We start from the raw sequence: 13,555 nt of genomic DNA, 5'->3' as shown, positions 1-13,555 counted from the left end.
ATAAATCTTTTTTCTTAAACACTTAATTCAAGCCAAATTTTGTTACCTCATTGGCAGATATTTTTGCTTGTTTTAAGCACAAATTCACTTAAATTGTAATTTTTTTGTCTAAAGACTATAGCCTTGTTTTTTAAAATAATTTTGCTCATCAAGAAAAAATATCTTGATTTAATAATTTTTTGATATTTCGACCAAAAGCAAGACAAAAATACTAAATAAGAAAGTAATTTTTTGCAGTGTACAGATATACTGCTGCCTGCTTTACCAGAGGTAAATGTAGTAAACATCAAATACGGCCAGTGGGAAAGACTAAAAATACAGGAGAAATACAGGAAATTGTTTAAACTGGCAGTAAAGAATGAAAAAAATACCAGAAAATCCTGGGGAAAACGGGAGGGTTGACGGGTATGATCTACACATCAAATTTTTAAGTAGGCTACTTTCTCAGAAAAAAGGTACAAAAGTTGTCATTGGGACGGTACCTCTTAAAAAGGTCCCAATTTGGTACATATATGAAACTTTAAGGTACCAGTATGTACAGCTAAGGTACCAAAAGTGTATCGCCCCTGATTTTGAAAAAGTACAGTCCTAGTGACAACTTTTGGACCTTCTTTTAACTTTTTTCTGCAAAAATATATTTTCTTTACTGTCATATTTGCAAAATGAATAACTATAATTTAGAAATAGGCTATATTATAGCAGTATTTATTATATACTCTAAAAATGCTGCGTTATTGGTTGGTCAAAAAGGGATAAAACAAGCTTTTAGGTTAAATTAACCTAGAAAATGTTTATATTCAGTGGCGGCCGGTTACTTCTTTTTTCGAGGATGCCCGTCATGTGTGTGGTTCTTTTTTTCAAAATATGTGTCCTGCGAGTCGAGTGAACCTATGTGCATCACGTGTTTTGTCAAAATATTTTATTTTATCATAAATGCATCAGCAGGCACTTATTTTGACAAAACATGTGATGCACATGGTTCACATGACCCAACAGACACATACTTTGAAAACACAAGCAACACACATGACACTCCAAACACTTATTTTGAATTTGCGCCCCTCGAATGAGCAATCAGGAGCCGCCACTGATTATATTTCACCCAACACTGGGTTGAAACAACCAAAAATAGATTAAATTACAATTGGGGTTGTCCCTTTTGACACCATCATTTTTTAAAAGTGTTTTTTGTACAAATATTTAAATAGATTATTACTGTATAACACTGCATTATGTTTTGCATTACAATCATAAAACTTCAGGGGGAAGTGGTCCCTAATCATCTTGAACAAATATCCATCACTTACAAAAAAGGCTTTAAATACAAAATCTTTATTTAAGACTATTACGTCATACATAAAATCTCATTGCACATTAACATGGCAGACAATTTTGAAGAAACCTGGATATGGCTAAATTACACCTAAAATATTTTATAGTAACATATAGCAACACTTCAATGGTTTGTATTGCACACAATGTTACACATTCAAAATCTACCATGATGTTGCCATATCAATCATAACCACATTCACGCATCCATACTGTCCCATATTGACACATTCCCAACAAAAATGAAATGCAAACTTAACTTATTCCTTATTTTCCTAACAATTAACAAAGAAAAAAAATGGTTATAGATATAACAAAGATTTTAACCCTATGATAAATGCCAATGCTCCATAATTGAAACGTTACAGAAATGAAACTAGCATTTACAGTAAGAATGACTTCCCTTTACTGTGATATAAGATTTTAACAAAAAATTCAACACCAGCATGCAAAAAAATGTGTATGACTTAGGACATCCCTTTAAAACACACACACGCACACACAGTAATCTCTACAGACCCATTACAGATGATGTGTCTAAAATGCCTCGCATTATGAAACATCATATTCTTATTGTGTATTACATAAAAATATATTGCATGGATCTACATTAGTTTGCGATTTCACATTTCTACAGACGTATGCCTGATTTCATCACAGCATTGAACATAGTTTTTACACTTATGATCGCAGGGCAACCTCAATTGAAATGCATCAACTTACGAAAATAAATATACAGCGACCAGATGTCGATTACTGACTTTATCTCACGTTATCTTGCTTATGTAAATTAGTAGAGAAAATAAGTCTACTGAGCGTCTTTGACATTTTAATACTTCACAGACATTCTTTACTTTCTGTGCATGCAAATCCCACAACGCAGATTTGCAAGACATTTCATCATCCACAATAAGCAACCCATAAATATACGCCGTACCTGCAGAAAACACACATATCTGCCCAACTTGCAGTCCCTTCCAAATACCAATTACGTTCACAAAACAAAGCAAAACCAGTCGTACTACAGCAAATGTTAAAAGCTTTTCATACACGCATTTTAACCAGATAAACAGAAATTGTTCACTTCTACCACAGGAAGCTCGGATGAAAACATTTCCAGAAAATTACTGTATTTGAGCTAACAGTCACAAAACTTGTCTCAAAGTCTAAAATTGTCCTCAAGTACAGCAAAAACACATCACAAATCCCTTGTGCTTCTACTGTATTTACAAGCAGCTGGTTGATGAATGCAGATTTTCGGATATTTATATTTATCTCCAGAGTTTTCCAATCCCATTCTGCTAGAAATCTTACGAGCTAATCAAGTATTATTAAATATGTCTCTTGCACCCAATACAAAGAGACAAATATTGCAGTATTCTCACCATCTAAATTTAATTTCTGATTGGCTCACGATTTGATTGGCGGCAGTGTGTGGCCATAAAGAAAGGGAGTGGGCGGAGCTCTTTGGTGATAAAAAGCAGATGTTTTGGTTTCTCGACACAGTGAAGGCAAAATGAGGAATAGTGATTCACTGAGAAAATAAAGTCCACGTTGACATCCACAACATTGACTTTAAAGGCTAATTTTGTACATTAAAGGCTCACAGAGGTTTACATTGAGAAGAACTGACTAAGCCATGCAAAGTGAACACAACGGTTATTTCATCTAAAATTATATAGATTTGTCAAAAATAAGCTATACTATATATTGTACAGAAAAATCTACATAGGAGAGACTTAAGCAAGCAGAAATCTGTCATGAGTTAATCTCTCTGCTGATGATGGCTTAATGTGCAAATGACGATGAGGAAAAAAAGAGATTGACCAGCATTTATACTAATGGCAGCATTTAAGGTCCCTCAATTGTTAATGAAGTCATTTCCATTAAATGAGCCTTCTAGAACCATGCATGATAATAATTCACATGACACTAAAGAGCTGGTGCATGATTGGATGGCTGGTATTAAGCTTTGCGTGCTGATTGGTGCAAAATGCAGGGGTTAAGTGCTGGAATCATACCAGGACATGAATTGCATCATGAAGATGTTTATGCTTGGTGAGTGGAATTTAATTAAAGATTAAATCTTTTGAAAAGGTTAACACAGAATCAAGTATGTGGTCACGCCACGTGTGATGTAGAATGGTGGTTTGTAGTAGGTGGTTGAATCACAAGTTTGTGTGATAGTCATGATTCAGTACACGCAAAGGTCAGGAAACTTCATTTCGTAGACTGGCACAGACTGGTACTGGGCGTGGCCTGATGTCACGGTCACTGTGCCCGACGGGCTTGGAGGCGGGCTGAATAGAAACGAACAGAACGATGTATCAAATACCAACTTGCGATGAGCGACATTTAGCAGATAAAAGTTATAAAATAAGAACGTGTAAATGATGTGAGCTTACCGAATGGTGAGTTCAAATATCTGAGCCAAGCGATCGTGAAGCATGTTTGCCTTAAAATAAGAGGGAAAAAAAGAAAATTCAAATGCGGAACACATGTACATGCAACATCTTAAACGATTATGTTTAAAACAAAGAAACAAATACAACCATGTTTCTCCCAATACAACTTTTTATGTTCTGTGGGTCTGGTTAATGGCCTCATGTCTAATTGTATAAGCAAATCTGACTTAATGTAGACATGATTGGTAAACCATTCAATTAAATAGTAATACATTAAAATGGGATTTTACAACCAACACACATAGATAAATTGTATTTATTTTGGTATAGATGAATAGTAAGAGTTCTGTACATGGTAATGACATCCAGCGGGGAAAATAAGTATTTGACACATCAGCATTTCCATCAGTAAGAGGATTTCTAAGTGGGCTATTGACACCAGATGTAGCCATCAAGCCAAATATTGAATCCATACAAAGAAATTAGAACATTTAAGTATACAAGTTGAGTCATAATAAATAAAGTGAAATGACACAGGGAATAAGTATTGAACACACTTTATTTAATACTTTGTAGAAAAGCCTTTGTTGGGGATTACAGCTTCTAGACGCCTCTCGTATGGAAGGACCAGTCATCTGCATTGCTCAGGAGTGATTCTGACCCATTCTTCCACACAAATGGTCTTTAAATCTTGACGGTTCCTTCTGCCAGTACCCCTTGATGAAAAGCAGCCCCAAACCATGATGCTTCCACCCCCAAATTTAAGTGTTGGTATGGTGTTCTTGGGGTGGTGGGCAGTGCCATTTCTTCTCCAAACATGTTGTGCAAACATGCAGAATGACTGCCAAAAAGTTTAATTTTGCTTTCATCTGACCATACTGGGTCTCCCAATAATCCACTGGCTTCTCCAAATGCTCTTTCGCAAACCTTAACCAAGCCTCAACATGGGTTTTGTTCAGCAATGGAGTCTTGCGTGGTGAGCGTGCATGGATGCCATGACAGTTCAGTGCATTGCTTATAGTTTTCTTTGAAACAACAGTACCTGCTGATGCAAGGTCTTCATGAAATTCTGCCTGAGTGGTTCTTTGCTCTCCTGATTGTTCTTTGGAGTCCTCAGACAGGGATCTTACATGGAGCACCTGATCGTGGCCAGTTTATGATGAAGTGATGCTCTTTCTATTTCCAGATAATTGCCCCCACAGTGCTCACAGGAACATTCAGCATTCTGGAAATGCACCTATAACCATTCCCCTCAAAATGCTTTTCAACGACGAGATTACAAAGATCTTGAGAGAGTTCTTTGCTTTTACCCATCATGAAGACTTTCCTGTGTGCCTCCTGGGTAATGAGAAGCCTTTATAGGCCATCAATTAGTACTAAAGCAGCTGATATCATTTAGTACTGATAGGGGGCAGGGGTTCTCTCTCAATACTGACAGATTTCAGGTGATCTCCTGGCTTTCTATGCCATTTTGCATCTTGTTCTCTTTATGTGTTTAATACTTATTCCCTGTAGCATTTTACTTTATTTATTATGACTCAACTTGTATACTTAAATGTTGTTGCTTTTTTGTATGAATTCAATATTTGGCTTGATGGTATTTGAATTTTTGTGTCAATAGCCCACTTAGAAATTCCCTTACTGATAAAAATGCATGAATGTGCATGAAAACTTCAGCCTTTAGCCCCCCAAAGTGTAACAACCTGTACCCACAAAGTACCTTGGATTCGCAGTGTGCTGCTATCTCCTCAAACGGAGCTTTCTGAAACTTCTCCATCACCTGTCGTCTCCTCTCTCTCTCTTGTTCCTCCAGACCTGTGGTATCTAAAAAAGATGAAGAAACATCTCACTAACTTATAGAAAGTAACACATGCAGAAATATGCATACAAACGCTAAGTAAATGTTAAACCAAACATACCAATGGCCTTCTTCAGGGTCTCAAATGTAATCTCCTCTGCAAGATGAGACTGTAGGATAAACATGCATGTGTTGATTTTATTTATTTTTTGGACGTTAATCATCATATTTAACCATTCAGATGTGCATGTTTTTCATACCTGATCAGGTAAGCTGTTGGAAATGATGTCAACCTGGAGAGAAATGGTGTCTACAAAACTCTTCCTCCGCTGCATACGGTCTTCATCTGTAGGTCAAAACTCAATATAAGTAAACTACGCTTAATGTGATCATATAATTCAAATCATTATAAAGTTGTGCCACATAAGAACCAATAAATTAGTAGCAGCAAATAATGGGTTACTGCTCATGTTTAACAAATGAAAAGTTGCAAATGCAAAAGCATGGTGAAATTAAACAGAAGAAATGCAGGTCACCAAAACACATTGAATGAATCAAGTTTTGAAAAACCACTAAAAGTGAGAGTTTCAAAAAAAGAGTAGCGATGTCAAATAAGGGTTTGACTTTTTAACTCCACAAACATCTCAGGAGTTGCATCATTTAAAATGTACATTCAAAAAACGTCATAATCATTCATTTGCATGTTTCATTATTTTATCTATTTAAGTAATTTTTTATCTTTTATGGTAAACTGTCAACACACCAAGTTTAAAGAGTCAACCCTAAAAACCCCTGTTCGGTCCAAACATGCAAAATCAGCGCTCTTCTTGAAACCCAAGCAACCCAACTCAGTGTGTGCTCGCACCTACCGGATCCACAGTCCATTCGAAAGCAGCGTACAAAACACCAAACTAGTTAAACAGGACTAATTCAACACATCACATACCATATATTTATACTTCAGTCCCCCGCTGGGAGTCAATTAACAACACTATTACGACTTACAGGAATATTTCACTGTGGCTACAGAGAAGAGGAAGTCTACTAGTAGTCATGGTAACAGGTGGATTTCTGATGGAGGATTGCTGGGAGATGCTGCTAACTACATATTATTACCATTTAGTGAACTTACTAAACACAAGCACAGATTTGTGAGCTCACTAACTCAATAAATGTACCTCTGGATGTTTGTTTGCATCTGTGCAGAATCTTTCCTACCGTATACAGAACTACAGTGCAAACACACAGAGAAAAACACAGACGAGGCAAAGCTGAGCAGAAAGACGAATGAATTCATGTGGAATACGTTTAGATTAGAAATTAGAAGTTGAACTATTATTTCAGAGCATTGTGTTGCAGTCTTGTGGGTTGTTTCAGCAGCTGGATTGTGGAAAGGAAAAGTAAGTGAAAGTAACTGTTTAAAGACATTAAATGTCATTCACACCCTGTTTTACGATTAAATCATGAAAATAAACCAATATCCAGGCTAAAGTCTCAATGTAATTATTAGAATAGGAGCACCAAGGCTTGATGTCACTTACTGATTTCAATCTTTGACATAACCTTACTCAGTCAATTTATGGCGCTTTTACATTGCGTAGTACCCCACGATTTGGTTTGGGTCTGCTTACTTTTCGAAGCTTTTCCACTAGGTTCAGTTTGTAGTACCCAATATTGTAGAACCAATACCAGCATTATCGCTATAATGTAAAAGATTAACTTTACCTTCATGCTAGCTTGCGCTCTCTCAAGTAAACCTGTTGTCATCTGTGCTTTGCTGTAAGTTCCCAAACTCCCTTTTAGCGATGAAAAACATCCACAGGTTGAGAATCAGGAACACCATACCAGTTTTTTTCCAGACTTGCGATTTGTGGCGGCATATTCACGACATGCACGTCCGCATATATGCTTTAACGCAACTTAAATGAGACTCAGCGGAGCGCGTCGACCAACGCCATGAGAGTTTGAACAGAAACTGTCATGTGAGACAGAGGTAGTGATAAACGTGATGTGCAAACATCTATTTATGGTGGTCAATTAAAATTTTGTGGCAGACTGAGAAATAAATAAATATATGGGAATGTGCAACAACGCTCTCACTTGTATGATGTCACAGCAGTGGGCAGAGCAAATATAACGACACGCCTATAATCGCTCCCACTCTGAAGTGTTACTAAACTCGATAGAAAAGCTAACCAAGCCAAAGTGAGGTGATCTGACCCGACCTGACCCAAACCGTGGGGTACTATGCAATGGAAAAGCGCTAATAGTAAATCACAAAAAATGACTTAAGCTAGGTTTTCCAAGACTGAGTCACAGGTTATGCTGTATGTATGATATTATTGGTTAAAATGAGTTGTCCCTGCATGTGCATCATTGGTTAAATCACCAAAACCTGAATCATTTCAGTTAAAAAAAGTAAATAAAATATTTACCAAAAAATTAACTCTTTCCCGCAATTGACGAGTTATATCGTAAATAAAAAAAATAAAAAACCCTCCCCTGGCAATGACAAGTATTTACGGCAATTCATATTTCTGCTATTATTCACTAGGTGCCGCTCTTACCCACCTTATAAAACAAGTTTTATTTTTTTTAATGCAGAGTGTTTGTTCTTTAATTAATATATTGTATATTTTCTGGAAGGCATTAAACTTCTGTGAAAATCACATGGCTGGCAATAAAAAAAAAAAAACGCTGGGAAAGAGTTAAAAGAAAGCGTTTTCTTTAAAATGAAGTGAACCATTTAAAACAATACTTATTAAGATTCAGAATTAAAATAATTATGCCTAAATGGCTATATTTGTGTGCAATATTAAAGAGTGTGTGTTTACCTGTAACCTGGGGAATGTAAGGTGTAGCCAGTCTCTCTACACTATATCCAGGTAGAGTAGTAAGAGCCTCTGCCAGATCAGCTGGTTGAAAATAAAGACCAGTGTCATCACGATCCAGAGAGTCTGGCAGTCTGATAAAAAAAGAACACACATACACACGTTTACATACCTGTTTAAATAGAAATATAACATAGACTTTTTAACTCTTTCCCCACCATTGACAAGTTATCTCGTCAATCCGCTATATAGCAATATTATCCACCAGGTGGCACACTTCCGCAACGTATAAAACCTGGAAGTATTTTCAGGTTTGGCATATGACGTTGGCATTGTTTAAGCATTGTTTAAGTTTCTCCCAATGACAATTTCTCTAATTTTATTACTAAATATGCCTGCATTGTGTTAAGTGGATGGCAAGCCATTGAAAGACAGTTCAGATTAAATGGTTAAGTTGATTTCAGCTCTTTAGTGTTTGTTCACTTTTATTTGCTTATAGACAAAGATAAATTCCCACATATCTGCAATATTCTTTCATGAATATTCTTTCATTTAATATATTGTATGTTTACATATTTAAAGAGGAGCATTTTCTGAAAGGCATTAAACTTTTGTGAAAATCATGAAAAATGCTGGTGGGGAAAGAGTTAAAGATCACCTAATATAAGAAATTCACTTTTAAATGTTGTTTGAACATAATTGTGTACACAACTCCCTTGAATTATTAATAATAATTTGCCCATTTCTTTTTTGTAAATCCCTGTAAAACCTCAACAGTCTTAATCTTTTGGCGTTTTCTAAGCAAACTGATGTCACTTTGCACAGGCCCCACCCACAATCATACAAAATGCACTCAAAAAACACACAAATGCAATTTGTGCTAAACACCCAAAAATGCTATAACATAATGCCTGAAACTTCACAGGCACATTCTAGGAACACCTGAGACTAATATTACATTTTGAAAAATTGCCATATTATGTGACCTTCAAAGGGGACATTTCAAAAGACTTTTTAAATATGTCAAATAAATATTTCGTCTCCCCAGACAGAGTACGTATGTGAAGTTCTAGTTTAAAATATCATATAGATAATTTATTATAAGATCAAATCACCACTTTGTAGGTGTGAGCAAAAATGTGCAGTTTTTGGCTGTGTCCTTTTAAATGCAAATGAGCTGATCTCTGCACTAAATGGCAGTGCCGTGGTTGGATAGTGCAGAAGGAGCGGTATTATCCCCTTCTGACATCACATGGGGAGCCAAATTTCAATTACCTATTTTTTCACATGGTTGCAGAGAATGAATTACCAAAATTAAGTTACTGGGTTCTTCTTTTTCACATTTTTTGTTTTAATAAAAGCACTGGGGACCCAGTTATAGCACTTAAACATGGATGATATGATATGAATGTATACAAAATAGTTTTTGGTACAGTAATACTCACCCACACTTCTCCCTGAAAATGTGTTCAGGAAGCAGGTATGGAGCTTCTAGATTCCTCAGCTCGATCAACTGTAAGGGTAATATTTAAAGGATGTATATTTGTGTGTGTGTGTGTGTGTGTGTGTGTGTGTGTGTGTGTGTGTGTGAAGTGTAAACGTGTGTGTTTACCTTACTGACGTGTTGGCAAAAAGCAGGATTTGCAATCATCTGACTGAGAAAGTTGAGATAAGCGGCGACCAACGCCATGATGCCACAGCGAATAAACATAGGCATGCTCTCCTCATTGGTCAGGGCCATATCCTTTAGCCAATCAGAGCACAGAGATTAGAATAACAGGAAGTCACAGCTGGAGTCCAAGCCAGATTTACTTAAGATTCAATTAGTTGGTCTAAACACAATTGTGAAAATCAGGTACAAATAACACACCCACCTGTAAGGTGAGAGACAGACGTAAGAGGTCAATCACCACCTCCTCATTGGCCAGTTCAATAGTGATCAGAGCCAAAGCCGTAAAGAGGAGCTCAAAGTTTTTCTGCACGTTATCGTCCTCCTTACAGCCCAGATAGATGTGTCTGTATAACTGCTGTCCATGCTGGAGAGAGAGAGAGAGAGAGAGAGAGAGAGAGAGAGAAAATTGTTTTAAATACTGACGTTTTGGATATGTGTAATTGTGCTGTCTGTGATGTGAAATATTGTACCTTCTTCATGAATGTTATATCTTGTTTGGATATTTTTTCTCTCTTGATCTTCAGAGCAGCCACATTAGGGATAATCCTACACACACAAAAGAAAAACAAACACATTACTAAACCCACTCAGATACTGACACACATTTGGTCATATGAAGAATTTTAAGTATGCAGTAATCGATACCTTATGCCCCGGAGTTTGGCTCGGTTATCATGACGATCGATGATGTTGTGCAAGATCTCCAGGACATGTTGCCGAAGCTCACTGTCCTCCATCAGAGAGATGGAGCACAGCGGTTCCAGAAACGCCGCGGGTAAACCAGCACACATCGTCTTACACTTAAACCCTGATGTCACCTACACACACACAAACCCATTAGATATAAACTTTACCATTATACTTTAATACACACAGTGAAAGATAGGACTGCGTTACATACAGTGGGGAAAATAAGTAGTTGACACATCAGCATTTTTATCAGTAAGGGGATTTCTAAGTGGGCTATTGACACAACATTTCAAGCCAAATATTGAATTAATACAAAGAAATCAGAACATTTAAGTATACAAGTTGAGTCGTAATAAATAAAGTGAAATGACACAGGGAATAAGTAAGTATTGAACACACTTTATTTAATACTTTGTAGAAAAGCCTTTTTTGGTGATTACAGCTTCTAGACGCATCTTGTATGGAGAGACCAGTCGTCTGCATTGCTCAGGAGTGATTCTGGCCCATTCTTTCACACAAAAGGTTCCCTGGGCCTCTGTTGTGTACTTTGATGTTCAGAAATCCCATTAATGATAACAATGCTAATTTGTCAAATACTTATTTTGCCCGCTGTATATCAGTAAGTGTAAATAACAGCAGTGTTCCTGTAGCTCAATTGGCAGTGCAAAGGTCATAGTTTCGATCCTTAGGGAACACATACTGATATGTCCCATGACTCGCTTTAAATTAAAGCTTCTGCTAAATGCGTAAATGTATAATTAGAAATAAAAGTGAAGAAACTTTCCGTCAGACAAAAAATGAGCAGCAGGGGCATCCAAAATAACCATCAACCTGCGGCCCATTTCCTGCTTGTTGCCGGGCAACAACGCTTATGAAAGTTGCCCTATCTAAAACCGGCCATGAACCCGGCAGTCTTTTCGGAGGCATAATTGGACATTCACAAAGGACAGGAAAAGCCACGGGGGCAGCAGTAAACTGGTGCTATGATCTGTGTGGTCTGCTGTCGAGGAACCTTTTAAAACTCCTGGAGGGAGTGCGAGTGTGTAAAGGTTTTACACAAGCTCAGATTGGAAGAAAGCCTGAGATCTTCACCAGTTATGACCTTCGACTCGACAACAGTTTAAGTGAGTTTACTACAACACTGCCTCATACACAGAGAGATACAAAAAGAGTTTTACCATAATGAGAGAACTGAGGAGCATCGCCTGGATTCTCTTGGTGCCCTGTTGCCTAAAAGAGGAGAATTTAAATATCAGTATTATTATCACCTGCTTTGTATTAAAAATGTCTGCATACCAAATTGAAAACCAGCAATTACCACTCAAAATTCAAGTGATCCCATAAGGTAGGGGTATGCAGGGCAAAAACTAATGCAGGGTTAAGTGTAACACGGACTGTTTACATTGTTGCACAGGGTTGAGCGTTTTGTTTTTCCGGTATTTTTTTCATTCTGCCAAAAGACGATCTTCCACAAATTATTGGAAATGTATAATGTTTTTCCAGAGAGTTATTGATGAACGAGTGTTTTGGTGGCATGTAAGTAAATATTTTCATCTTATCTTTTTTTTAGGTTTCTAAGTTGGGTGTGTAAGATACCAAATCCATTGCTAAGTCATATTAATCAGTGTCTTGTTGACTAACACATAGCATCATTTTGAAATTTGTCTGCAGCTCTTAGCAACTTTTTTTGGTGGGATTGAAAATATTTTGACCCAGCGAGGTTAATTGTAACGCTGTGTTACAACTAACCCCTCAGCACTTACATAATGAAAACCGCTAACGTTAGTGTAATTCTTGTCTTTGTTTTAAATAGGCTACACATGAATGATTACTGGCTGCCAACAAAATAAATGTGCCTGTTTTTATCAAAAATCGGGTGTCAAATTTATTTTTGTTCATATCTTTAATATTGATGGAATAAGGTCACGTCAAAGATTGAAATCATAATGAAATGAATGACTAAAATCAGACTTTGATGCTCATTATCTCAGAATTTGATTTTGAAACTGTAGGATGGTTATTACAGACTGGGTCACATATAAAAATGTTTTGTCATAATTGTGCTGCTTTTTCTCACATATTTAGACATTTGTATCCATTTATAATTGAACTATTATAAGAAAACGGCTGGATGAATGAATACAGTCTGGATACCTGTCGATTATAGACAGATATATAAACAGTATCCACTTCAAATATATAGACAAAATAGTAGGGATGCTCACATTGACCGTTTAACCGTTAACCGAAGGTAAGAATGTATGACCGATTAACATTATCAGTTAAAATAAAAAAAATATTTGTTAATACATGGTGCGTGTCGTCATGAGCCGACAGACATTTCGCCACTTTTCTATCTTTAATTTGTGAATGTCCTGTAAATGACACAAATGATTGCTGCCCTGACGGTCTGATCATTTGTATGCGTGTTTGGAAGCTGAACGGAGACGCGCGCGTGTCCCGGACCACATGTGAGCGAAGCTCCCCTAAATATTCCGCTCTACTTTTCAAGCGCTCCACTCAGTCGCTCACCGCCCAAGCAAGCGCTCCGTTAACTTTCCGCTCACGCTAGCAAATAAACCAATTCCCATTCAGATCCCGCTCCGACATAAAAAAAAATTTCTGTACTGACGTTCTTGGATAATTGCATTTAATTAAAGTATTAGCTGATATATCGCAGTTATGTACAGTTGTGTGTTGGCTATTAGACCTAGTTTAACTGATACGGTGCTCCGGATATAATTCAAATTAACAAATTGTTTCCACGACATCCACGTTTTACTAATTCACAATTTTAAGTAATAATAAATGTAATAAGTAATTACGA

The 13,555-nt window shown here is 36.8% G+C and overlaps 1 protein-coding gene across 4 annotated transcripts in view; it reads right to left on the bottom strand.

Annotated features, from left to right (window-relative positions):
* Positions 1-1,316: 1,316 nt before the first annotated feature.
* efr3a (EFR3 homolog A (S. cerevisiae)) overlaps positions 1,317-13,555 on the bottom strand; it is a 72,555-nt gene continuing 60,316 nt past the window's right edge. For 2 of the 4 annotated variants that reach the window (XM_055203268.2, XM_055203265.2), the window contains 12 exons: positions 11,907-11,958; positions 10,684-10,856; positions 10,509-10,584; positions 10,241-10,402; positions 9,979-10,110; positions 9,812-9,879; positions 8,370-8,500; positions 5,796-5,881; positions 5,657-5,705; positions 5,458-5,561; positions 3,738-3,787; positions 1,317-3,632 (listed from right to left, as the gene is read on the bottom strand). In XM_055203268.2, the coding sequence (XP_055059243.2) occupies positions 3,527-3,632; positions 3,738-3,787; positions 5,458-5,561; positions 5,657-5,705; positions 5,796-5,881; positions 8,370-8,500; positions 9,812-9,879; positions 9,979-10,110; positions 10,241-10,402; positions 10,509-10,584; positions 10,684-10,856; positions 11,907-11,958 (1,189 nt within the window). In that variant the 3' untranslated portion in view covers positions 1,317-3,526. The remainder of the gene's footprint in view (positions 3,633-3,737; positions 3,788-5,457; positions 5,562-5,656; positions 5,706-5,795; positions 5,882-8,369; positions 8,501-9,811; positions 9,880-9,978; positions 10,111-10,240; positions 10,403-10,508; positions 10,585-10,683; positions 10,857-11,906; positions 11,959-13,555) is intronic. The other 2 variants (XM_055203266.2, XM_055203267.2) reach the window with 2 other exon arrangements.

This window comes from Misgurnus anguillicaudatus, chromosome 2 (genome assembly GCF_027580225.2).
Source record: "Misgurnus anguillicaudatus chromosome 2, ASM2758022v2, whole genome shotgun sequence".
NCBI lineage: Eukaryota > Metazoa > Chordata > Actinopteri > Cypriniformes > Cobitidae > Misgurnus > Misgurnus anguillicaudatus.
The sequence above is the reverse complement of the archived record's forward strand: the minus strand, read 5'-3'. Positions and strand labels throughout refer to the sequence as shown.